The sequence below is a fragment of the Nelumbo lutea genome, chromosome 5 (assembly GCF_056320005.1).
Source record: "Nelumbo lutea isolate HS-2025 chromosome 5, American lotus-T2T, whole genome shotgun sequence".
In the NCBI taxonomy this organism is placed as follows: domain Eukaryota; kingdom Viridiplantae; phylum Streptophyta; class Magnoliopsida; order Proteales; family Nelumbonaceae; genus Nelumbo; species Nelumbo lutea.
The window spans coordinates 43,251,143-43,278,807 of record NC_142688.1 but is presented as its reverse complement, the minus strand read 5'-3'; the positions used below and the strand labels follow the sequence as shown (position 1 = coordinate 43,278,807).

General features: G+C 38.1%; 1 protein-coding gene across 3 annotated transcripts in view; it reads left to right on the top strand.

The window, feature by feature from the left end:
• The window catches only part of PIE1 (SNF2 domain-containing protein / helicase domain-containing protein), a 40,499-nt gene extending 13,974 nt beyond the window's left edge, over positions 1-26,525 (top strand). For 2 of the 3 annotated variants that reach the window (XM_088946403.1, XM_088946404.1), the window contains 13 exons: positions 767-896; positions 993-1,067; positions 1,177-1,235; positions 1,335-1,469; positions 8,746-8,781; positions 10,991-11,065; positions 11,185-11,247; positions 11,336-14,426; positions 14,716-14,780; positions 14,868-14,938; positions 15,579-16,353; positions 23,758-24,281; positions 25,519-26,525. In XM_088946403.1, coding sequence (XP_088802529.1) covers positions 767-896; positions 993-1,067; positions 1,177-1,235; positions 1,335-1,469; positions 8,746-8,781; positions 10,991-11,065; positions 11,185-11,247; positions 11,336-14,426; positions 14,716-14,780; positions 14,868-14,938; positions 15,579-16,353; positions 23,758-24,281; positions 25,519-25,951 — 5,532 coding nt within the window. In that variant the 3' untranslated portion in view covers positions 25,952-26,525. The remainder of the gene's footprint in view (positions 1-766; positions 897-992; positions 1,068-1,176; positions 1,236-1,334; positions 1,470-8,745; positions 8,782-10,990; positions 11,066-11,184; positions 11,248-11,335; positions 14,427-14,715; positions 14,781-14,867; positions 14,939-15,578; positions 16,354-23,757; positions 24,282-25,518) is intronic. The other variant, XM_088946405.1, reaches the window with a different exon arrangement.
• The last annotated feature ends 1,140 nt before the right edge of the window (positions 26,526-27,665 follow it).

The window sequence follows — 27,665 nt, the reverse complement described above, 5'->3', positions numbered from 1 at the left end:
AAAAAAGACTTGAAAAAATAACTGACTAAAGCTATAAATGTTGCTTCACCATGAAGTGGATTTATTTTCCATCTCGTGGAGACTTCCCATGCAGTGTCTGATATCACCTGTACCATATAGTGATATCAGAACTTATAATTTGATAAATGCAACCAAAAAGTAGAGATATGCAATCCCAAATGGCCAAACCCAAAGATTCGTTGAAGGCTCTGATACCAAATTGGAATCAATCTAGGGCTTAAGAGGGAGAAGCTAAACAATTTTAAAGAGTAGAAAGAGTTTGAGAAGAAGAGACCCCTATTTGACTTGTTTTTTTAGGCTGTGAAGAGAATAAAATAGAAAGTTACAATACTGCCCTTACAATATTATAGCACTAACATATTGAAACACTTTTTATTATTGTTTTGGTGAAATTTCTTCACAAACTTGGCTGGAATCTATTTTTGAATAATGGAATTTTATTTTATTTTACTATCAGTTTGGGAGAGGGAGCGAAGAGGTGGTTTAAATGGTCTATTTGAGTTGGGCCAGGTATCTTAAAATTGGTTCTAACCTGCTTTGCCTACGCATTGTGGGTTTTCCAAATTACTTGTTCCCCTCAAATTAATTTTTCAACTTCTACCATATGCTCAAAGGCCTGTGAACTAATCTTCTCTAGATCAGCATATTTGGTGTGGTGTTTTGTTATTGATATTCTCTTGTTCTTTGCATTTGGTGCTAGCTTAGAATGAAAATAAGGATTCTTTCATGCATTAATTTGTGACAGGAAGATGATGAACATACAATTGAGGAAGATGAGGCTCTCATTACAGAGGAAGAAAGGCAAGAAGAATTGAAAGCTTTGCAGGATGAAGTAGATCTACCACTTGAAGAGCTGCTAAAACGTTATGCCACGGGTAAATTTGAAGTGCATAATCTGGGCTATTTAATTGAGTGCCACTCATTTTGTAGCTTTATTTTGTCTAAACTCTGATCAGTATAAATATCTCCAGTTAGCAGAGAAGGAAGTCCAGAAGAAGGTGAAGCTGTAGCTGACCCAACCAAGGTGGAAGAAGGTCAGATTGAGGGTAAGAAGCACTTAGTGGCTTTGCTCTACATAGTATGAACTTTCATATTCTTTGAACCAAGTGACTTGTTTGTTTCAATGCTTAAGATGACAGAAATAACTTGTTTCAGGAAGGAGGAGTTTTCCATCTATTGTTACTGAGATTGACACATGCAGCTCAGTTGCACTGGTTAGTCATCTTTGTGTATGTTCTTGGAATTTTAGTTTGTCACTGAACTGATTGCAGCATGCTTTCCTAAATCACCTCAATGTTCTCATTTCACAACAGGGAAAAAGTAGCGGTTGCATTTCTGTATTGGATAATCACATCTCAAATATTGAGACACATGGAGCCAGTGTCGATCCAAAAGAATCCAGAAATTCAGACAAAGAGCATTCACCATCTGATTCCAATGATGAACAGGTAAGAAATGAGCCTCTTTTTAACTTTTTATGGTATTTTTTTACAAGTAATAAAGTGATTTATTAAGAATGATTAATATGAGTCAAACAAAAATTACATAATAGAGATCCCACAGAGAGGTGCGAGATGAAAAACAACTTTTTTTGAGGGTAGAATTCTGCTGCTTCATGCTTTGGCATGATGAGTTGTGATGTTTGTTGGATTCTTTAATGTTCTAATGTTGAAATTTTTAGAAGCCTGCAACATTATTCTATGATATTGGATGTGTATACCAGAAGGTTTTATGGATGGAAAGGAACAAATGTTATCTTGTAATGTTTTCTGTTATTACCCTATATTGTTTGAACCATGTAAAAGAGGAATAAAAGAAAAGGTATAGGTTATATAAACTTCTGTAACTAGTGAGCATTATGCCAGGACAACCATAATTAGTAATCCTTTTGATTGGTAACCATCAACTTTTGTTAGATGATTAAAAGAATGAAATAATTACAAAAATGATAAGCATCCCTTTAATAAGCTGACATAAGTCATATATCCTCCTCATCAAGTCTGCTGCATTTTTTTTGATGAATAATAATAAGTTTATTGATTCAGAAGCAACTTTAGAGTGAGTTCATACATCATCCCAACTAGAGGCACGAGCTGCAGCCTCTCGAGTCTTACAAGTAAACTAGGAAAGAAAAACAATAATCACAACTGAGCCCAAAATAATTCTTCCCTATTTACCCCTTGCTTAGCTAACACATTTGACAAAGTATTTGCTGATCTCCCCACCCACTGTACAGTGACCAACATATTCCTTGTCAACCAACTAAATTTCTTCATTTCATTCTTGTATCGCCACATAGCCTCTTCAGAATTTTTTAACCAGCCCACCACCACTTTGGAATCCTCCTTGATTATTAGGTGTTGTACCCTCAGCTGGTTTGCAAATTGCACCCCTTGTACAACAGCTAAGAGTTTTGCCTTGATGGAGTTCCCAATTCCCAAGGGACCTGAGTAGAGCAACAAAATCTCTCCCTTCTCATTTCTCAAAGCACCCCCCACTCCGGATAATCCTGGATTACCAGTGCTGCTTCCATCAAAGTTCAACTTTATTGAGCCTTCGGGTGGAGGAGACCAGCTTGTAATTGATTTGTCCTTTAAAGATGAGCACCTTGCTACTACTGGCCAATTTCTCCAAAGGTCATTAAAGGAGAATTGATGGAAGATTTCCAAGGTCTTCAGTTAATGTATTGCTCTGTTTAACACACAGTCTTTCAAATCTTGGTTGTTCATTTCCTTGTCTTGAAAAATTATGAGATTCCTTTCTTCCCAAAGAGTCCAAGTCAAAGCAGCACGAGCACATAGGCCAATAAAAGGTAGAATGGTGGAAGAGCATGTGAACTTCTGCTGGTAGATTCCAACTACCCCCAAACAACAAAAGTAGCCAAGCCCAAAGGTCTGCAGAAAAGGGACAAGATACTAGTAGATGGTAACAATCCTCACCATGAGCTCTACAGAGGATACACCAATTAGGAGAAATAATGAGAAAAGGTCTTCTCTTTTGTAGGTTGTCTAAAGTGTTTACTTTCCCATGGAATACTTCCCAACAAAAAGCCATAATTTTTGGGGGGACTGGCCTGCACCAAATTTCTTTAGACGGAAAGGGTTGGTGAGAAGAAAGTTGAGAGATGGACTAGAAGAAAGAAGCACAAGAGAAAGTTCCAATGGGTCTAGGAGTCCAAACTCTCTTATCTGGCTTGGAGGGATCCCAACAAACCTGATTAAGACAACCAAGCAAAATAGAAAGAGACTCAATTTCAGCATCCCTAAGTCCTCTACGAAACCCAAAATCCCAAGTAGGATCTAAGGGTGTTCCCAAAGATGAAAAAAATTTTGAGACCACCTCTTTTTTGTACAAAGAAATAGAAAAAAGCGAAGGGAACAAGTCCTTTAACGGTGAGTCTCCTACCCAAATATCCTCCCAAAAAAGAACAGAGTTGCCAGAACAAACTTAATACCTGATAAAATTGAGGAATTGAGGAAGGGTGTTGTGAATAGCCTTCCACGGTGCTGCTAGGTTAGCTTGCCTTGATACACCAACATCCCATCCGTTCTCTGACCTCCCATGAATGCTTCCCACCACCTCATGCCACAATCTCTCTCTTTCCAAAGGCCATCTCCACAACCATTTCTCTAACAGAGTTTGATTCTTTCTAATTACCCTCCCAATTCCCAAGCCCCCCTCTTCTTTACTTCTGCACACAATTGCCCAATTAACCAAGTGATCCTTTTTTTCTTGTCCTGGCTCCCATAAGAAGTCTCTCATCAACTTCTCCAGTTTCCTGGCTTCCCTAACTGGTATCCTAAAGATAGACAAATAATAGGTAGGTAAGTTAGCCAAGGTAGCTCTTATTAGGGTAATTCTCCCTCCTAAAGAGATATAGTTCCTCTTCCATGAGGTTAATCTCTTCTCAAACTTTTCTATCATTGGGGTCCAAAATCTACTCTCCCTAGGATTTGCCCCTAAAGGAAGCCCTAAATATGACATAGGCCAAGCAAAGGTGGAACACTCAAGACACTCCGCAATAGCCTCAACCTCCCCTACCTCCAAATTTATACCTGCTATGCAGCTCTTTTCCAGATTTATTCTCAAATTAGGGACACATTCAAATCCTTTTATTATCTCCTTTAGGTTTGCTACCTTTTCACTAATACCTCCTTCACAAAAAATCATTAGGTCATCTGCAAACTGAAGGTGGGTGACAGGGACTTGGTGTCTCCCTATTCTCCAACCCCTAATGGCATCTTCGCTGTTAGCCTTAGTAATGATCCTACTAATCACATCAGCTACCAAGGTAAAAAGAAAGGGTGAAAGTGGATCCCCTTGCCTGACACCCCTACAAGCTGGAAAAAAGTCTTTCACCGTACCATTTACCAGAATAGAGTAGTGACAAGTACTGATACACCCAAAGATCCAACTACACCACTTGGCCCCAAGTCCACAGTTTTGCATAACCTCCAATAGAAACTTCCAGTCCACCAAATCATAGGCCTTTTTAAGATCCAATTTACAAATGAATCGTTTCTTACTAGACCTTTTCATTTCCTCCACACACTCATTCGCAATTAAGATCTGATCTGTTATTTGTCGCCCTTGAATGAAAGCCCCCTGGGTTTCACTAATGATGGTAGGGAGGACTGTTTTGATTCTCAATGAGAGCACTTTAGCCAGAATTTTATAGATGCTTGTCATCAGACTAATAGGCCTATAATCTTTTGGGTGGTTGGCATCATTCTTCTTAGGTATCAAGGCCAAAAAGGTGGCATTAATTCTAGGGCTTATAGTGTGATTGTCTGCAAATTTCTTAAAAGACTTCAGCTAGATCCTCTTTCAACACCTCCCAACAGTCTTGATAAAAACCCATTGTAAAGCCATATGGACTTGGAGCCTTGGATCTATCCATTATAAAGACGGCTTTCTTAATCTCTTCTTCCTCGAAATCCCTTTCCAGCCACCTTGCCACTCCTTCATCAATTCTTGGCCAATCCACCATTTCCATGACTGTCCTCTCTCTCAAAGGCCTTCTATAAATCGATTTGAAGTGGTCCACAAATTTTCTGGCTATGTCATCCTGGTTGGTAAACACCTCCTCTCCTATCTCTCGCTTGGTCACAAAATTCTTTCTTCGTCTCCCATTTGCTAAATCATGGAAGAATCCGGTGTTCCCATCGCCTTCCTTAATCCACTTGTGTCTAGATTTTTGTCTCCAACTGATTTCTTCCCTCAATAACACCTCTTCCAAATCCTTTTTTAATTGTCTTCTTAACACTCTGTCCTCCTCGGTCAGCCCATTGCGAGATTCCTTTACATCCAAGTTCTCTATTTGAGAGATTAGGCCCATTTTTTGCTCTTCAATTCTACCAAATCGATCTCTATTCCACTCTTTTATTTTGGCTCTCAACCTTTTTAATTTCTTGTGGAACTTGATCCCCTTCCATCTTACCCCCCTTTCCTCCTCACCCCACCACTCCTTCATTTTTTTCACAAAATCTAGATGGGTAAGCCACATATTTTCAAATCTAAAAGATTTGGGTCCTATAGGTAAAGACTCAATACCTATTTGGATAGGACAGTGATCGGAGGTGACCCTGGGTAACGCCCTAGCAACCAAATTTTTTAAACTATTCTTCCAGGCAAGGTTAAATAGGAATCTATCCAACTTCGAGCACAAAGGGGTTTCCTGAAGGTTGGACCAAGTGTAACTGACTTGCAACAAAGGTATTTCCTTCAGATCACAATCCTCAATAAAACCATTAAATTTCCTCATGCTTGTTGAGATTACCTGTTGGGGATTACTGGTTTCAGCAGAGAATCTAATGACGTTAAAATCCCCGCCCAGGCACCAAGGACCATCCCATAGCCCCTTGATTGCATATAGTTCCTTCCACTTCTCATTCCTCTCTCTATAGGAATTAGGGCCATAAACATTGGTTAAAACCCATACACACCCATTCTCTACATTCTTGCACTTAATGGAAACTGAGAATCTGCCTATCAATTCTTCCACTACTTCCACCACATCCTCCCTCCACAGTGTTACAATCCCCCCCGAGGCTCCCCAAGAACGAGCCAAGCTCCAACCTAAATCTCTAGACCTCCAAAAACTCCTCACCCATCTCCCATCTCCCATCTAATTCCATCAATTTGGATTCTTGTAACAACACAATATCAGGTTTTTCCCTTCGGAGTAGGTCTTTGATCACCCTTCTCTTCCTTGCACTCCCTAACCCTCTTACATTCTAGCTAATAATTTTCATCGAGACAAAGTAGCAAAAGAACCCAATAAGAGGCCATATTCTCCTTATTTTAGGCCCTTCCTCCTATCCCCTCTACCACTGAATTCCAAATCCCCCTCAACGTCTGAAATTAGCCTTTCCACTTCAGATCTTTTTTTCTTATTTGTTCATTTTTCCCCCCCATCCTAATACAACAATCATCCTCTTTCTTTTCTCCATCCTTTCCAGCCAATGTCTGAGGAAGAATTTTACCTTGCTCACACTTATTTTGGCTACAACATCTTTCTCCAAGTCCTTCCTTTTTATTTTGTTCCTCCATTATTGTATAGATCAACTCCCAAATTCTGTCCACCTCCCCCTTACTACTTCCTTCCAACACCCTCTCTCCTCCTTCCACTATCACCCTCTTTCTTACATCAGAACCTCCAGGATGGGAAGCTGGGATATTTGTTACAGGCAGAGCAAACAAGTCGGTACCTAAAACAGAATTGACACCCATACTTGATAGAACGGGGGTAGGACTAGAATCACCGGAAATGACTTACTGACAGGCGGCAACTGGTTTTAAAGCCTTCCCCCTTTTTGGACAAGGTTGTGAAGTAGACATGGTGAAAGAATCACTTCCTGACGACCTACCCACTTGGAAGACCTTTCTCTGTGTTTTCGACATTGGAATACCCGCATCCATCCTCACAGCCGATTCTTGTCCCTCTCCACCAACATCTTGTAGTTCATTAGACTCAGGGTCAGCTCCCTCGATGAAGGGAGGCGGAGTTTTCACAGCTTTAGAACCATTTTCTTCACCATTTCTAGCCTTCTCGCCACCTGCCTCTAGTCTCTTCCCCTAGAAACAACAACTTTGTATGCAAACTTTCTGTTTCAAAAAAATCATTGTTGCTTTTCAGAGACAGAGTTCTATCAGAATCGTCATTGTTGTTTTGTTCACTCGACCAATCTTCAATCCCTGTTCTGTTCTCATCACTAGGCTTGAGGTATCTTGGGTTACGCCTATCTGGTGAGAGACGATTCGCCAGGGTGGATGGGACCCACTGTAGAGAGCCTCACGACTGCGAATCTGGAGATTTTTTTTGTGCCTGAACTGTTCAAACGAGAGGAGGGGTTCGGGGTAGAAGAAGATAGACGCTTAATTTCGTCTATCAGCTCGTCCCTCCTCCCAGTCACGTGCTTACTTAAAGTACCCCTCGGCCCATCTATCTTGTAATGGGCCTTGGGCTGAAGCCTATGGGAGCCCACCTTTACAGCCTTTATTTGAGATGCCTTCTCTGGCCCTTCATCAAGTGGATCCACTCGATTGGGCCCTTCATTTCGTCCCATGTGACCACTTAAAAGGTCACGCCCCCCTGATTTAATGGTCGAACCAGCAACCTTCCATGTCTGAGGTTGCTTGTTCAGCCCTCTCCCTTTCGAAACTAGTGAATTTTTGTTTGTTTCCCCTGACACCACCTGCGCAAATGATCTGCCATTTGTCATAATTTTTTCTTGCTTTCTCCAGGTTTGACCTTCCAACTACCCCATAAATTTTTGGCTTCCCAGAATTTGTTGGCCCTTTTTAGTGAAACATCCCTTTCCATTTGAATTAACCACTCTCACAAGTCCATGTAGTGCTTCTTCTTCCTCCTCCTGCTATTGTTTCCATAGATGGAATGGCAAGCCTATTACACGCACCACCACACCATCTTCGACAAAAAAATCCTTGGAGTTAGATGTTGGATTCCATTTGAAGACTGTGAATGATCCGAACTCAGCCTGAACATTGATAGCTGATATTTCCAAATCATTCTTTAATGGATCTAGGATGACTTTACAGTTATCGAAGGGGGTTACTATGAAGACACTCTTCAGCTTCAACCTGGTTGCCAGTAAGTCAGCTACCCTCCTCCGACTTGTAGGGACATGTAAAATTCTGGACAGACATTTGGTGAGGAGATGCTGCTTTCTGTCATAAATTCTTTACACTCTTTGCATTATCCAATTTTATAACTCTGTATTACTTCTTGTGTCTCCACTAGGAAATATCCATCTTTATTTCTTTTTTGCATAATGCTTGCTTAGTATTATTAATTTACTTCTCATTTTGGTTCATATGCATCTGCACAGTAAATTTTTAGTTTTTTCCATGGACGAAAATGATTTCTGGTTTTAATAGTTAAAATTTGAACCATAGGAAATCCATTGTATTTGATTGACTGCATACATGTAGTTGCTCCTGACAACTACATATATGGACAAAAATGACAACCAATACTCTAGTTGCTATTGACAACTGAGGTTGATGCAGGGTGACCACAAAAGTGACCAGTCTAAAACCAATAATAAGCATTTCTGTTTTAGTGTTCTCATTTTAATCATCTTTGAAATAAAATTCTTTTTGGGTTATTATCTTTGTGTTTGAATTCAAATGTAACCCTTTTCTTGACATATTCATGGTAGCTTTCAATTTAAGTCGTTGCCTTATTTTTATTTTTTTCAGGATGGTGATTATTTTCTTGCTTATGGAGAAGAGAAGGTACTATTAGATGAAGCTTATGAGTATGATTTATTTGCTTGTAAAAAGAATACTAAATTTATAAATTGACAATCATTTTCAATTGATATTTGCAACAACCTGTTGAAAAGTGTGTTCTGTGTTGAATGTTGATATTATTTTGCTATTTTGTTGAAAAGGAAACTAACGCTTTCCATTTTCCTGAGCAATATTGTCTTTATCATAATAGCTTCTGTCATGAACTTCCTTGCCAATCAAAATTTATAGGTCATTGACCTCATTATCAAGATTCTGTGCTTGCACATTGAAATAGTAGTGGGCTAAGTTGTGAGGGAAAGGTTTTTGCTTCTTTTTTTGGTAGTGACAGGGGAGAGTATGAGTTTGTCACTGGACAAAACAGAATGGCTAAACAGGATTCAAGTAGCCCACCCCATGCTGATGGATTGTATGGAAGGTCTAAGATCTTCATTGTATAAAATAAAACTGCTTTTGATTAATGGTTTAATTGAGAGTTCTTGACAGCAATTAGAATAATTAGTAAGGACAATATTTTAGAGACAGAGAAGATATTGCACAAGAATGTATTATAGAAACAAATCTCAGATAGAAGAAGAGAAAGTTGCATGTATTATGTGCTTCCAAACATAAAACCTAATCTAACTTTAAGTTCAATAGGAAGGACTAATTTTAGATCTTATCAATGGATCAGCTAGTCCTTTTCTCTATCAGTATTGATCAACCAGTTCTTAAAACCTATTTTAAATGATTATTTGGCATGTAAGACATTTTATTACCCCCTTGCATGTTGTTAATTGATGGCCACAACTAAGATTAAGGTGGACAGCTGTTGGGTTGAACAACCAGGAAAGTGAGACAGGTAATTGAAGGTTCATTTCTGATCACAAATAAGAAAAAACAGCTATTAAAGTTGGGCTTCACAACATTTTTTTCCCGGTCAATAGTTAACAACTTTACAATGGGGATTCACTTCTATACAGTCACTGATGAGCACAAAACTATTTACCACCATGGCACCATCTAATCATGGAAGCCACAGAAATGCCAATGAGTCCCAATGGTTGATTGTCAAAAATAATGGTTGGGCGATGGTTTCAAGTTAGGTCCATATCCAGTTTACTACTGATGGCTGGGACCAACATGGGTAATGTCCTTTATTGGGTACAATGAATGAATTTGTATGCTACCTACCATACGAAGATCTTAGTGCTTGGACAAGCAGTGATCACCCATTTAAACTTTTAAAGAATGTGTATGAAAACGAAGAATCAGATTATAATGCTTTAAACTTGAAGTGTAAATGTTATTACCTTTTGAGGATCTGATGTGAGAAATCAGATCAAGACTGTTTTGTTGAAGTGCTAAAGGAACTCAAGGATGTAATAATTGCTTTCCAACTGCAATGTCTTTAATATCTTTAAGAGGATCTTAATGTTCAGGAGTTGCTCATAGTAGCAACTAGCAAGGAATCAATGATCTAGAAATGGTAGAAATGGAACCTACCAAAAAACAGTCTAGAAATGGGGGAAGACCATGGTTCAATCGATACGCCTCTGTGTATCGGCAGAGGCGTATCGGTACTCAGATACACATGGAAATGGTATTTTTTTTAGTTCTTTTTTTAAATTTGGTTTTTGGGGAGTTAAAAAGGAGTGGGGTCCCGAAACACCTGTAAACAGGCGTATCGGGACCCAAAAGATACGATACGATACGCCCAATATGGGGCGTACTGTATCAAAATTTCGAACCTTGGGGAAGACTTGAAAGAAGATATGCTTTAGAGTCCATAATGATGTTCGGCTTAGAGACTATCTCCTCTCCATAAATCTTCCTAAAATATACTTGTATCCTCAGACCCAATGTTCAAACTTTGTAATGTATTTTCTACCGTTATGTTTTATTAGTTTGAGATCTGTTAAGAAATTCCTAACCATGTCAACTTGTATTTCTCCAATTTTGTTTTTGTAATAAAAACCTGTTATTGATTAAGAAGGAAGGAATCTATGATTTGGCAAGTAGATTTTCAATTACTTTTGTGTTTTGTGGGGCATTTTGTTCTTGATCTCTCACTATTCCCTTATCCACTTAACTTTTGTCATATCTACATACTTCTAATGGAGCATTTTTTTTCAAGAAAAAAAATGAACAACGATAACTTCTATGCAATAATCCCTTTTCCAAAATCTCTGACTGCTCTTAACCTGAATCTAAGGTCCAGGATGATGAGGCAACCTTGTCTGAGGAAGAGGAGCTGGCAAAAGCAGATGCAAGTGACCCCTTAAATGAGGTAAAGAGTAAGCCAAGTCTAGTATTCAACTTATCTTTGTCACACATATACGGACACATATTGATTATTCTAATATTTGCATAATTTTATTTCCTCTTACCAGTGCTGTTGTTTTACAGATAGAGTTACTGCAAAAAGAGAGTGAAGTGCCAATAGAAGAATTGCTTGCAAGGTATAAAAAGGTAGGTAAGAATATTTCCTAGCAGTGCAGCTTCTGCTGTCTACATCCTGACCATGACTTCCCTTGTTTAATGTCCTTCTATTTGTCAGGATGTCAATACCGATGAAGATGCTTCTAATGAATCTGAGTATGCCTCTGCAAATGAGGATCTACTGGATTCTCCAGAACATGAAGATACTGAGCTAAGGAGGGTTGCTCCTATGAGTGAAGATGCTATTTCACAGCATGAAGATGATAAATTGAAGGATGTTGTGGATCCTGTTGCAAAAGAGTCAGAAGCAGGGCCTGACTTGAAAACTGAAGTAGAAAGGGAGAATGAGAACAGGATTGCTGATGCGGCTGCTGCAGCAAGATCAGCACAACCAACAGGAAATACTTTCTCAACAACCAAAGTACGTACAAAATTTCCTTTTCTTCTTAAGCATCCTCTTCGTGAGTACCAACATATTGGCCTGGATTGGCTTGTCACAATGTATGAGAAGAGACTTAATGGGATTTTAGCTGATGAGATGGGCCTAGGGAAGACAATTATGACGATTGCTCTCCTGGCACACCTAGCATGTGAAAAAGGAATATGGGGTCCCCATCTCATTGTGGTCCCAACTAGTGTCATGCTCAATTGGGAAACGGAGTTTCTTAGATGGAGCCCTGCTTTTAAAATTCTAACATATTTTGGAAGCGCTAAAGAACGCAAGTCAAAGAGGCAAGGTTGGTTGAAGCCAAACTCCTTCCATGTGTGCATCACAACCTACAGACTTGTTATACAGGATTCTAAAGTTTTTAAGCGGAAGAAGTGGAAATATTTAATTCTAGATGAAGCCCATCTAATAAAGAACTGGAAGTCCCAGAGATGGCAAACCCTACTGAACTTCAACTCAAAGAGGCGAATTTTGTTGACTGGGACACCACTTCAGAATGATCTAATGGAACTATGGTCTCTAATGCATTTCTTGATGCCCCACATCTTTCAGTCTCACCAGGAGTTCAAAGATTGGTTCTGTAATCCAATTTCAGGAATGGTAGAGGGACAAGAGAAGGTAAACAAAGAAGTTGTTGATCGCTTGCATAATGTGCTTCGCCCATTCATACTCAGGCGTTTGAAAAGGGATGTGGAGAAGCAACTTCCTAAGAAACATGAGCATGTCATATATTGCAGACTATCAAAGAGGCAGCGGAACTTGTACGAGGATTTTATTGCCAGCTCAGAAACACAAGCAACCCTGGCCAGTGCTAACTTCTTCGGGATGATCAGTGTTATAATGCAACTCCGTAAAGTCTGTAATCATCCAGACCTATTTGAGGGTCGTCCAATCATAAGTTCCTTTGACATGGCTGGCATTGACATGCAATTGAGTTCATCTGTTTGCATGATTCTTTCATCTGATCCATTCTCTTGTGTAGATCTAAAGGGGTTGTCTTTTATATTTACTCATTTGGATTTCAGCATGACATCTTGGGACAGTGAGGAAGTTAGAGTTCTTGCTACCCCCTCAAGTTTAATCAAGGAGCGTTCCTGCCCAGAGAAAATTGGGTGTAGAATCAGACTTAATGATCACAAGAAAAGGACCCAGGGAAGTAATCTATTTGAAGAGATTCAAAAGGTTCTTCATGAGGAAAGACTGAAAGAAGCAAAAGAAAGAGCGGCATCCATTGCTTGGTGGAATTCCTTACAGTGCCGAAAAAGGCCCATGTATGGGACAAACCTTACAGATCTTCTCACAATAAGGCATCCGGTTTTTGATATCCATCATCAGAAGAATAATCCTTCTTGCTACTTGAACTTCTCTTCAAAGTTGGCTGATATTATCTTGTCGCCAGTTGAACGCCTCCAGAGGATGATAAATCTCGTTGAAAGCTTCATGTTTGCAATCCCAGCAGCACGGGCCCTGTCACCTTCCAGCTGGTGCAGCAAAACTGGGTCCCCTGTGTTCATGCACCAATCTTACAAGGAAAATTGCTCTGAAGTCTTGTCGCCACTTCTGACACCAATTTGGCCTGCTATTGTACGGCGGAAAGTTTATTTCCCTGACAGGCGTCTTATACAATTTGACTGTGGTAAGCTGCAGGAGCTTGCTGTTTTGCTTAGGCGGTTGAGATCAGAAGGCCACCGTGCATTAATATTCACTCAAATGACAAAGATGCTTGACATATTGGAAGCTTTCATCAACTTGTATGGCTACACTTACATGCGCTTAGATGGATCTACTCAGCCAGAAGAGAGGCAAACATTGATGCAGAGGTTTAATACAAATCCCAAAATCTTTCTTTTCATATTGTCAACCCGTAGTGGAGGTGTTGGCATCAACTTAGTTGGAGCAGATACAGTTATTTTCTATGACAGTGACTGGAATCCTGCTATGGACCAGCAAGCTCAAGATAGATGCCATAGGATTGGCCAGACACGTGAAGTACATATCTATCGGCTAATCAGTGAAAGCACCATTGAGGAGAACATTTTGAAGAAGGCAAATCAGAAGCGTGCGCTTGATGATCTAGTTATACAGAGTGGAAGCTACAACACCGAATTCTTCAAGAAACTTGACCCAATGGAATTGTTTTCAGGTCATAGAATAGTTCCTGTCAAGAAAGAAAGAAATTCTAACAGTGAAACGGAGGATTTTCTATCAAACGCAGATGTAGAAGCTGCTTTGAAATATGCAGAAGATGAAGCAGATTATATGGCGCTAAAGAAAGTTGAGCAGGAAGAGGCTGTGGACAACCAGGAGTTCACAGAAGAGGCTATTGGGAGACTGGAAGATGATGAGTTTGTGTATGAAGATGACATGAAAGTTGATGAGAGGATTGCTGGAGATCAGAGTGGCTGGGTTAGTATTGTAAATAAAGATGGTGGGGCCACCATGAATGGAATAGATCAACAAGAAGAGAGAACCCTCACTTTGGCTAGTAGGGAAGAAGATGTTGACATGCTAGCTGATGTCAAGCAGATGGCAGCCGCAGCTGCGGCAGCAGGGCAAGCAAGTTCATCCTTTGAGAATCATCTCCGGCCAATAGATCGATATGCAATGCGTTTTCTTGATTTATGGGATCCTGTAGTAGACAAATCTGTGATAGAATCTGAAGCATTTGAGGAGGCAGAATGGGAGCTGGATCGTATTGAGAAGTTTAAGGATGATATGGAAGCTGAGATTGATGATGACGATGAACCATTCTTATATGAAAGTAAGTAACATTTAAGATGTTGTAAATTTGTTTATGTGAATTTATGACTAATAGCTGTGAGAATGTGTGTGTGTGTGTGTGTGTGTGTGTGTGTGTGTGTGTGTGTGTTTAACTCAGTATGTGGACCTAGTGAATTTTCTGCCTATACTGTAGGAGAAATGAATGCCCATCTTCTGGGTTTAAGTACCATTGGATGTGTGTTACATTTATTTTAGAACTCTGTCAGCAAACATTATAGGATTTGTACTTTGAGATCTAGGTTTTAATTCATGGATGTCCTACTATTTAGGATGGGATGCCGATTTTGCAACAGAGGCATACCGGCAGCAGGTTGAGGCCTTGGCTCTGCGTCAGGTTTGTAGTTTTATTATTACGGTATGCTCTTTTGCGACAATTGTAGCTCTATTTGTGTATTTGACTAAGTGGTTATTTGCTTCACAGTTGATGGAAAAACAGGAATCTGAAGCTAAAGAGGCAGAAGAGGCAGAAGATAAAAACCTGGAGTCTGTGAAGTAAGACACCAACCAGAAATTTGTATATGAATTCCTTAAAGATATGTTTTCTAGGGATTTTATTGGACTATTTAGTGAAGGTTTTAAAGAGAGAAGAAAGAAAATCTTAGAAAAATCTTCTTTGAAATATGAACATAAAGATCCTTTTAGAGTTTGCCAATTCTACTGTTTTTGTTAGGAAAATATATTAATGCACCTTGTTGTCAGACCATGAGTTGTTCATGTGTTTTCTTTGTTTTTCTTAGAACTTTCTGATAGATCAATTCATTTTTTGTAGATCGAACTAGTGACAAAGCTTAGATCAGTTATCATGTTAGATTTCAATGTGTGCCTCACTAGGTTCTCAAGTTATCTGCATACTTCTTCAGTTTCTCATTATTCATACAAATTAAGGATCATCTTTGCACTTTCCAATTTCAAAATTTTGATTGATATATCAAGAGCAACCCTGCTGCAATGCTTATACATTGTGCTTAGGAAAGTGCAGTTTGGTATAAAAGGAAAAACTGGATTAAGGTACTTCTGCTACTTGAAGTTTAACTCCATAGCCAGAAAGAGACTCCCTAGTAAAGGAATAGAATGATAACTTTCCTGTTTAGTGATTCAAAAATGAATTTATTTATCCCTTTTCTATGGGCAGGAATGAAGCGTCTGCTGAAAAACGCAAGTCAAAGAAGAAAAGCAAGAAAGCAAAATTCAAATCTCTGAAAAAGGGGGCCCTGGCATCTGAATCAGAGGATTTCCATGAGGAACCACCAGCGGAGCCCATGTCCATTGATGATGATATCTGCCCTGAGGTTGTTACATCAGACATTTCACCACCACATTCTCCTATTCAGAAAAAACGTAAGAAGGCCCGGGCAACGCCTGAGGTAGAAGAAGAGACTATGACAAAGAAAAGTTCCAAGAAACTCAAGAAATCTGTTCCTGAAATTAGTCCTGTTGATTCCTGCACCCTGGATAAACAGCTTGATGAAAATAAAGAATCAAAAGCGGGTGAGAATGTGGTTGTTGATCTTGATATCAAGCCAGCAAATAGGAGCAAGATGGGAGGAAAAATCTCTATAACTCCCATGCCAGTAAAGCGGGTTTTGGTAATCAAACCAGAAAAGTTAAAGAAAAAAGGAATTTGGTCAAGAGATTGTGTTCCATCACCCGATCCTTGGTCTTCACAGGAAGATGCGATATTGTGTGCAATTGTTCATGAGTATAATACACACTGGAGTTTGGTCAGTGACACATTGTATGGGATGACTGCTGGTGGGTTTTACAGGGGGAGGTTTCGCCATCCTGCCCATTGTTGTGAGAGGTATAGAGAACTTTTTCAAAAATATGTTTTAGCTTCAACAGACAATGCTAATAATGAAAAGATGAGCAACACTGGCTCTGGAAAGGCCCTCCTCAAAGTAACAGAGGTAATTCTAGATTCCAAAACACTCTCATTTCTCCTCATTCATTCCTTGTTGGTGATCTAGATATAGGTACTTGCTTCTCATCATTCAAAATAAATAACAGATATGGCCCTTAATTAGATTGAATGATGGAATAGGATTCATGTAGCTGGCCCCAAATAATAGGGATCAAGCTTTGCTAGCTATATCTGGTTGCCATTAAATATATTCGATGAGAAACGTTGAAACTTATCTGTTACTTTTAAGCTAAGATAGGGTTCATACTAAGATTTGATAACATGTTGATTTGAAATGACAGGGACACCAATACGGTTCATAAACTTTCATTTCAATTGACAAGAAGTGCAAACAAAAGATAAAAAAAATAGTATGGAGTTTTGATTGATTGAAACTCTTGGTATGCAACATTTGTGTATCGAGAGTATCAATACTTTGAGTCTTGCTTAGAAGCCTAGGAAGGAGCTCTTAGGGATACCATCGAGAGTATCAATACCTAAATTGACATCAACACAAAAGAAAACTGTGGAAAAGGCAATATTTTATTCCAACTCTTGTCCTCCTTTATAGCAACAATATAAACCTTATATAGACTTATTTCCTAAATTTTAAGATTTCTAATTGCCTTTCATCTCAAGGTTGGACTAACTTCAGATCTAACCAGGATTCCTAAAAAACTATAATGATTGACTTCTTGATGAATTACTACTTTGATACAAATTTTTAGGACTTACAATTTCTAAAACAATTACCTATTAAATCCTAAAACAACTAGATGTCTATCTTAAATCATGTGATTTTGGATTTCATGTCCAAATTGAACATAATTGTTTCATGTTCAAATCATGTGATTTTGGACTAATTGGATATGTTACTGAATAAACTTTCTGTTGGCATAAAAAGATTCAATTCATGAATTCAGGGTATCTTGAAGGAAGATAGACCTATTAATTATGTTATTACTAATAAAAAATGATGGACCTATTAATTGCATCTCTAAAAAAGGAGAAAATCCTTTAACTCTAATTTTAGAGAAATAAACTTAACCAATAAGATTATTGCATTCTTCTTAATTTCAGAACTCTTGTGATGAGAATTCTAACATGACTTTATTTTAGGTTTGAGAAGATGGGGTATAAAGAATCCAAATCTGATATGAGTACTAAGATTTAGGTATTCAAAATATTGATTCACTGTAATAAGATTTAGATTGTAATTGTATTGTATAATTTCCTGAAATTATGTAATTTTTTAATTCAAATTTATTAAGTAGGAGATTTAATGATAGCACATGGATTTGAATTCCAACTCTTCCAGTGTGGGCTTGACTTACACTATCAGTCCCAAGAATAGATAAAGGAGGGCTGTGTTGGCAGCCTGAACTAAAACTTTTGCCAAACTCTCATGGTCAAAGATCCCGATTTGTCTCTCCGTGAAGCAGGATTCATGTAGCTGATCCCATATAGTTGGGACAAGGCTTAGATGATGTTGATAATGGTGATACAGATTGTAACCATCTTTTGTTTTGACGGAAGCTCTCCCTCTTTTAGTATAATCTCATTTACTTTTCAGACAACAAAAGCCGGAGATTTTAAGATTTTATAATAGCAGCCTAATTTGGTTAATTAGGCAATAAGCAATGACCTCCATAACATGTTTGCAATCAGTCTAGGTAAATCTAAACTAGACCTGTTCATAGGCCCAGCCCGTTCTAAGTTGGGTTGGGCATGATTTTAGGCCTGCAGACTTGGGCTTTGTCGAAAAAGCCCAGCCCAAGCCCGAGCCCGGCTTGATAATATTATATTAAATAATAAAAACATTTTTATTAAATAAAAATTATATATACAGTATTTTTTCTTTGTTCCTCATTCTTTTTTTTTTTTATAGTGAGATCTTTTATTATTTTTGTGCTTTGAGGGCTTTTAATATAAATAAAACACTTTTTTAGTGAATAAAAAAAGAAAACAAATCTGTTCTCAAATTTCTGGCTGGGCTTGGGCTCTGGCCTGAATGTATTCTGTTGATACATAGACAAAGCCTGGCCCGGCCCAGCCTGTGAGCAGGTCTAATCTAAACCAGGCTGTAGGTGAATAACCTTTTTAAGTGCTTCTCTGAGTCTAATTAATTTTAACAAATATGTATTAGAGAGCAAGAACAAGAGAGGGATTATTGCAAGAGGGAAGGAATTTCTTAATAAGGTACTCGCTTGTACAGAACTATAAAAAGAAAGGGTATGCACCTGCACAATAGATGTGTTATGTGTAAATCTAACAAAGAACGTTAGTGAACTACCTTTTTTCTTTTTTGTTTTCTCTTTCTCGTTGTTTTTTGACCTAAGCATTTCCTTTATATTGAAGAGCTTAGAAGCTGGGTGTCTCTATCTGATGTTTGTAGAGATGTTTTTTGTTCTGGTTCTTTTTTGAGGGTGGACTTTTTTTGGGGGGGGTCCTAATTTTGGTCTTACTTGTACAGCTTCTCATTGTACAGGACCTTATACTTTTGATACTAATGCAATACTTTTCTTAAAAAAAAAAATCGTTTATTTGGGAGTTTTATTACTTCCTCTTCTATCTGCCTTGGGTCCACTGAACTCCATGGAGGAAGTCATCTTTTCTTGTCCGATTTGATCATTGGGAAATAATGAGCTATGGATCGTTTTGCTATTTTCTATGTAATTTGGCAATAAAGAAATATAAAAAAATTGACAGCCATGAGAGGCCTTTGGGGTGTGTGTACATGAAGATGTTGGGAATATCTTTGTTGACTAGGCACTGGCTCTTAATCATTTCAAAACTTGCAATTTTAGGTCTGTTTTATGATGGGGAATGTGTTCTGGATGCAAGGGGTGGTATGATAAAGTCTTTATGGGTATGGACTTTTTCTGAATCTTCACTTGTAAAACATTAACAAGAAATAGTGAGGATAAGAAATAAGAAACCTCCAACACCAATTCATGTCTTCAATTTTCCCCTTAAATTTCACATTGTTTTCTCAAAATTCAATTTTGATGGTCCTTTCTATGGTCTTTCCTTATAAACCTCACTTTAGGCCCTGAAACTGGCAATCAGCTACATTTAACCCATATGGACACTCAAATAGGAGTTTAGCTATTCAAATCATTTAACCCACTAACAATCTTATTACAAGCAAATAAACTAAAGAGGACCCCATGATAGATATGAAAAATGTTAGACTGTATTCCTTTCTCCCATTGACACTTGTAGTAATGGCATAGTTTTCAAGGTGCCAAGGTGAAGCTAGGCAAAAGGGAGTTTAGCTATTCAAATCATTTAACCCACTAACAATCTTATTACAAGCAAATAAACTAAAGAGGACCCCATGATAGATATGAAAAAAGTTAACTGTATTCCTTTCTCCCATTGACACTTGTAGTAATGGCATAGTTTTCAGGGTGCTAAGGTGAAGCTAGGCAAAAGGGGGACGCCTTGTCACCTAGTCGCCTAGGTGGACTTTTTAAGTAAAAAAATATATATATCGTAGGGTAGCTCCCTAGGTTCCATAACCATATTTCCTTAATAATTATCCATAATTTTCATAAAAAAAGTATAAACTTCATGTTAAAGTATAGAAAATCAAGATATTCATGAGAAGAAAAAGAAAGAAAAGAAAGTTAAAAAAAAATATAGGGCCTATTTTTGTTATAGGAAAAGAAAAAACAGAAAAGGTGGAAGAATGCGGTGATTAGACAAAATTTTAGGTTAAAGTATCTATAATTTTCATAAAAAAGGTATAAACTTCATGTTAAAGTATAGAAAATCAACATATTCATGAGAAGAAAAAGAAAAAAAGAAAAAAAGAAAATTCAATAAAATATAGGGCCTATTTTTGTTATAGGAAAAGAAGAAAAGAAAAGGTGGAAGAATGTGGTGATTAGACAAAATTTTAGGTTCTTCCTTTCTTATTTTTTATTGGAAACGGTAACTTCATTAATACAAAATTAAGTACAACTTTCAACCCCTAAACAGGTGTTTGAGTCCCCAGGTAGTTCTATACTTCACCAAGGATCAAAATTTCATCATGTATCAGCCATGTATATAACTGAATTAAATAGGTTGATAGATTCATCTTTTCTCTTCTAAACCAAGAAACCTCCCGTCTAATTTCTAGGTTGGTATTGGAATAAGGACTCATTGTTAGTAAGTTGGAAACACAGCTGACCTGGTAAAAAAAAAAAAAAGATCAACCTGGACAGTTGAGCCACTAAACCGTCTGAACTGTTCACCAATCATGATTCAAACCAATTAACTAAAACCTTGGCTTGATTTTAGTAAAATTATTATTATTATTATTATCATTATTATTTAATCAATAACTGAGCATTTACTAATGCAAATTAATAGGTACATATTACAAGGATTAATGAGAGAGCTAACACGGTTTTATCTCCCCATACGGCTGTCCTTACAAGTGTGCCTAAAATTAAAGGCATGAAATATATTAACATATTAACTATTTTCTCAATAAAATTAAAGACAAAAGTCAAAATATATATTAAAGATATATTAACAGACAAAAAAAGAAAAAAAGTAACTGTTGCTACTTCTGCCACAGCCACTCTCTCAACTTATTTCCTTCTCTCCCTCTTTATTAACATAGGATTGTTATGATTCCAATCTAATAGTTGTAGACTTGTAGTGTTATCATGGGTTTAATTTGACCTGGATGTTTGAACTGTCAACCCACAACCTAATTTATTTGGCCACTGGTTCAGGTTTTAAAACATCAATCAAAACTATTAGGGGTTATTGTTCTTTTTTCCTGCCGATCTTGCTAGCCCAGAATCCTGCAGACATCAGCAGTTGTATGGGCAGCCTGCAGCTTTTGAAGGACAAGAGATTTCAGTAGTACATAAATTTTAGGGGTTTTAATGAGAAAACTCGACTGACCAATCAAAAAAATGAAAAAATAACCCTCATTGATTTGAATCAATTTGATGTTTTTTACATGAACTTCTGTGAGAAAAAAAATAAAGTCAGATCGAGTTGTGCAAGTACAATAATGAATCATCTTTGCTGGTGAATGGGATTAGAAGACTTTAGATCATGGGACTCTTTCTTTTCTGATCCAAAAAATCAAGTCTCAGCATTTTAGGTGTATTGAATCTGATTGGAAGTCTTAGGTTATGTTTGGTTTGAAGGAAAAGATAGGGAAAGGAAGGGAAAGGGAGGAAAACCTATACAAGGTTTGTAAAGGTTTCTTTATCTTTCCTTTCCTTTCCCTACTTTTTCCTTCAAACCAAACACACCATTAGTATAGAAATTTCAACCAAAAAAATAAAGCTTCAGCATGGTTTTCAAGGCGCCAAGGCGAGGCTAGGTGACCATGGGGTGCCCAGGCGCCTAGGCAATGGAATTTAAAAATAAGGCTTGCCGATGGATTTCTACCCCTTCTGAACTAGTTTTTTTTTTTTGGTTTTATGTATTCTGCACTTTGTGCTTGTATTTCTTAAAGTGTTGCTTCAAGTAGGCAAAACAATATATTAGAGTTGCAACTTGCAAGTTAGAAGTTAGAATTAGACAAAACTGAAGGGGGTGGAGCCCCTTTTTTAGATCAACAATACATAGGGAACAAATACTAAAATAAAATAAGAAAATGAAGAAGAAAAGTAGGGGGTGGAGCCCCTGTTCTAGACCCAGAAAAGCTGGTGAAGAAATATTAAAATAAAAGAAGAAATATAAAGAAGAAAATAAGGGGCGGAGCCCCTGTTTCAGAAACCAATGATGAGAACAAAAAAAAGCTGAAAAATGCAAGAAATTAAGAGCAAAAAAATGGGGCGGAGCCCCTGTTCTAGACCCAGAAAAGCTGGTGAAAAAAATACTAAAATAAAAGAAGAATATGAAGAATAATAGAAGGGGTGGAGCCCCTGTTCCGCCCTGTTTCAGACACCAATAATGAGGAAAAAAAACTGAAAACATGCAAGAAGTTTAAGAACAAAAGAAGCGGGCGGAGCCCCTGTTTTAGTCCGTTGAAAGATACAAAAAGGAAGAGGAGAAAAACAGTGCGTAACCACTGTTTTAAACCAGGAAACAGAGAACAAAACTAAGAAGAAGAAGAAGAAGAAGAAGAAGAAGAAGAAGAAGAAGAAGAAAACTGATAACTCACCTTGACTTTGGAGGACTGTGGGAACAATGGAGGGCTGTTGTTCTCTCCTCTTCCTCAGTTTGATTCATTTGTCAAAGTGAAACCCTTGAAGATTAATTTTGTTTTTACTTTCCGCACAAGCGGCACAACATGATAACATGCAACAGGTTCTATTATAAAAACTAAAACAACCAATAAAATATTATATATTTTGTATTTTTTTATTTAATAAATATTTATATATTATATATTTGCTTTAGCCCCCTAAGCATGTGCCTAACATAGTTTTTTGTGGCGTTTGGGCGAGGCGTTCTTTGAAAAGTGCCTAGTTGCCTAGGCATCGCCTTGACAACTATGGCTTCAGGTGTTTTGAGGTTGATAATAAATCTCAAATTCCTATTGATGCCGATTTAAGATTTTTATCTTTTATTGATTGTTATACATCAAAGAAAAATATTATAGATTTTTTTTACATATTTGGATGTCATTTTCTTAGGTTTTAACGTGCAGTTGTACATGTTTTAACATTTCTCATAGATTTGCTTGTTAATACTTTAAATTTCCCTATTTCTTAAATTTTTCCTTTTTGTAAGAAAAGGTAAAGTATTGTATTAGACTGAACAAAAATATACAAAGCCTTGTTCAATAAGTTACTGTGCAGGGGCCAACAACCAAACTTTGCAAATTGATTACATTGAGGACCTAGATACAAATTGTAAGTGGAGTTTTACAAGATTTCCCTGTTGTACATGGCGGAATACCCATTGAAACCAAAACTTTGAACTATGTGTATATTTGACAGCGTAACTATATTCGTATATGTATGTCTTCATAAAAAAGAAGGTGCACATGTATATATTTCAATTTTGTGATTTGAATGCAATATGCACATACGCATTTCAGACGCATTGGCTGGGCTTAGATAGCCTTGTGTTTGATACTGCACTTAATCAGTATAACATGGATTCTATAGGTATATAATGCAATAATTCAGAAAAACATGGACTATTCAGAAAAACATGTCCACAAGTTCTTGCTTTTTCATCTTGCAGAGTTAAACTCCCAGCCAATTGCTAGATTCTGATTCCCATGCCTGTGTGTCTGTCCTGCAACGCTGCACTAAATTTTACATTGGTTAGACGTGGACACCTAATGTCAATAATACTGCCTATCAGATTTTGAATGCTAGTTCCATGTGATAGGAATTCTAGTTAGATGTGGGTGGAGGTCAATCTTTATTTTGTTGCAAACATGCAATCTTTTCAAGAAAGGGGAGAGTACTTATACTGGGAGTTTCTTGTGTGGCAGGAAAACATTCGCACACTATTAGATGTGGCCAGTGAGCTTCCAGATAATGAATTACTGCTTCAGAAGCACTTCACAGCCATGCTTTCTTCTGTATGGAGGGTGAGATCCCGCAGCGATCGCAGGCATAGTGTGTCACAGATTGGCCTTTATTCTGGTGGAAGCTATTTGTCCTATCCTCCTATCTATATCTCTGGGAGATTTACCAGGGAACCACCAGGGAGTATTAACCTTGCAATTGTAGGGCAGAATAGCAAGTTAGTAGCAGCTGCCCTCCATGATGCTAATAGCAAACAACAGGATGACCTGGTATTTCCTTCAGATCAAAGAGATGAAACTATGGCAACATCTGAGCAGCTAGAGGTAACATTGGAATTCCAGGGTGACGGTGATGATTGCTCAATACCTTTGCCACCATTTCTTCATCTGTCGATATGTGGCTTAAATTCACCACCTTTAGCGGATGATCAGGCAGTAGGAAAAGTGTTTCTAGGTTCTTCCCATGACATGGCAGAGGACCGTTTCAGGTATGGGTTTGTAACTCTTTCAATTTCTTTCAATCGTTAAAATTTGTAGATAATTTCATAATTTAATTGAAGATTCGAGCCTTGGTAGGGTGGACTAATGAGGCAGAATTTGTGTAGCTGGAAACCAAATAGATTTGATAAAGCTTTGTTGAGTTGAACTTGAACTCCAGTATTTTAAGTTCAGTTTATCTACCATGAGGGGATAATCATGTGATCTGGTTACTCAACCTCCATTTTTTAACCTGTCATTTCTGCTGGTCACATCCCTGCTTCAGATCAACCTCTAACCTGCTTACAAAAGCCTATTGACTAGTCAATGCAAGGTTCTTTAAAACCGACCCGGAGAACTAACCGGTTAGGGGTCCGGTTCCCGGGTCGAACAGTCGGCCCATTCTGACAAAAAATAAAAAAAAAAATTAAAAAATGGTCAAAACTATTCGAACGGTTTGAATGGTTAACCGCCTGGGTCAGCGGTTTTCTGACCAAAATCAACGGCTTTTGGGAATGACCTGTCAACCGAGGCAGTTCTGCCATTGACCTGTCTGAACCATTCAGTGGGTTACTTGGTTTTTATAATTTCATTTTGAAATGTTTGAGGGAAAAATGGTTAAACCTCTGGACTAGGTTTCAAAACACTGCCCACTCTTGGTCAAACTAACGGAGTTAGTTAAATAGTTTCATCTGTTTAACCATTTCTTATATTTGTTTGTGACACATTCTTGGAGGTTGGAGGAATGAATGTATTCATGCAACTTTGGTGTGCTGGTACTTGGGGCTCATACTGGACTTTGAGCTGGTTTGGCCTTTAGATATATATACATTGTTAACTTGCCTGCCATCTGCTCATGACTACTGAAATAACAATCTTGTTAGTTTGTTTAATTTGGACTGGCACCCATGAGAATGCAGGTATGAGTCTGGGGGCAGCCTGCGGCCACTTTTGCTATAAAAAAACAAGCAAACAAACAAAGGTTAGGACTGTACCCAGTCTACCTCTCCCAAGACCCTAAATAGCTTGGGACCAACATTAGGCAATGGCCTTTTTTATGGTAAAAGTTAATTGAACTGGGTAGGACCATGCCTGGATCCCCATTCTAGGGAATCATAATCCTATTTAAATGAATATGGAGTGCAGACGTACTTGCATTTTGGCTTTTGAAGTTGCCTTATCTGTCTTGGTATTTTATCTGATTGAATTTTATGAAATTTACTGAGTTTTGTATAATTTATCACTCAGGGTGGCTTCAAGAGCTTGCATCGAAGGTGAAGCTCATGTTTGGGCTGTGTCAGCTTTCCCAACATGTGATGTTAGATCTAGATCCATGTCAAAACCACAGTACTTGGGCAAGCACAAGGCCTCCAACATGGACTCCACCAAGCCGTCTAAATCCAAGATTCAAAGAACAATAGAACATGGCGAGGAAGATCACCAGATCCGCAAACCACCACTTCCTTCACCCAGAAAAGTTGCTTTTGATTTTGTTAATCTGCCAGTCCCCACCACTGAAGCCACTGAAGACAGTGATAGCAGTGGCTATCTGCATTTTGGCATTGATGACGATCTAGTTCCAGAGATGGAGGGTCTTGCATCAGTTCCGTATCACTATGACCCAGGTTTCATCTCAGACCTCGATGATTGTACATTGCCTGAAACTGTCGACATTGGGTAAGGATACCTCTGAGACGTGGACCCTCGGGATATTCTTATCATGCAGCTTGGCATATTTTGGGGGAAATCTGGTCACCAGGTTGTTGGAACCTCAGAGCTGATCGGTGCTGTAGCCCATAAATTCTAGGACAGAGGTGGTGATCAGGAATGCCATTGAATTGAGATACACGTTCTAGTTCTGGTTGATGCAGCAATCAGTTAGCCTTCACAACTGCCCTGTCTGTAATTGGGATTGCGGTCTGGTCAACCAATTGTGCATTCTTTTTGAGACAATCCAGGCAGTTCGTCTATGGCTCATTTCTGTTAACGTGTGAGAAATGAGTGAAATTGGGGCGGGTATGAACAGGAAGATGTATAGCATATCTGCGGGAGGGTGCATGGATATATGGTATTTCCCTAAATTATTTTTTTCACAGGGAAATCTCATTTTCTGTAAATCAGTATCTTTTTTATAGGCTTATTTTTCCTTAAAAGGAAAAGAAGAAAACAGAGGGAAAATGAGTACGGAAATTATTTGAGTTTCTTGCTTATTGGATTCTAATGGAATTAATTGATATTTCCATTTCTTAACCAAAGTCATCCAAACTGAGAACTACAGCTTTCAAAATTGACCTGATCATATCCAAACTAGTCTAGGTCTTTCCTTGTTGAGTATGGACTAGTTTCGACCATTTGTGACAGACAAGAATTGGGGCTAGTAAGAACTGGGTTTAGCTCCAACTGAAACTGGAAATATTATGCGCGGAAGCATTGTTAGCAGCCCAAATGATTTTTATTTGTTTTCCTGTTGCTTCTATTAACTGGGAAAATTTAGAAGGCTGATCCACATTGCAAGTATCAAAGAACGTTAGAAGTATTCTTTATTCCTACGGCTCTGGTGAAATATCCCGTTACATAGCAGATGCCTTCACCGGTGGTCCATTATGTTGGTTTTCATTCTCAATCAAAACCTTCCTAGAAGGATTTATATGCTCTAATGAGATCAGCTGTTAGTTGAATCCTAGGCATTCTATCATGCGAATTATATAGAAACAACAAAGTGAGTACCCGATGACGTTCTTCTCATATGTATTGTGGGGTGACATGGCCAACCTGTGTAGAAAAGACATTGCCAATTTACATATGTAAATGTTTTCACCATATCCATGCATTTCAAAAGTGTGTTCTAATACATCTCTTAAACTTTGCCTTTTTGCTATAATACCAATATTTTGAATCTTGGGATAACAATTGAAGCCTACAAATCCCCAAACTCAAGTAGGGATGAAACTTGGGCAGGCTCCTATGGTGGAGATCGAGGATGAAAGAATAATCAAACCAAAATGACCTCCTATGGTGGAGACCTAGCAATAACTCAAACTTCACAATCAACTCTGTGTGTCTGTCACTGGGCTCCAATGCAGCCCAAATAGAGAGGATGAAAGAATAGTGAGGGTTACAAAAAAATAATTTATAAGAAAATTGAGAATCCAACCAGACCTAAAAATATTCATGTAATCTTTAGCATGAAAAAGCTCCCCACAAAGAAAGGCTATAGGTTCGAGGGTGCAATATATTATAGACCCCAGTTATATGGTGGGCATGGATGAAGAAGAATCTGCATTGGTCTTGCGCCTGGTTGAACACCAACTCGGGCCCAAAACAAAGAGGATGTGATTACATGGTTTGAAAGAATAATGAAAAGCTTGATTGGTGAAAAGTGGTATGCATTCTAT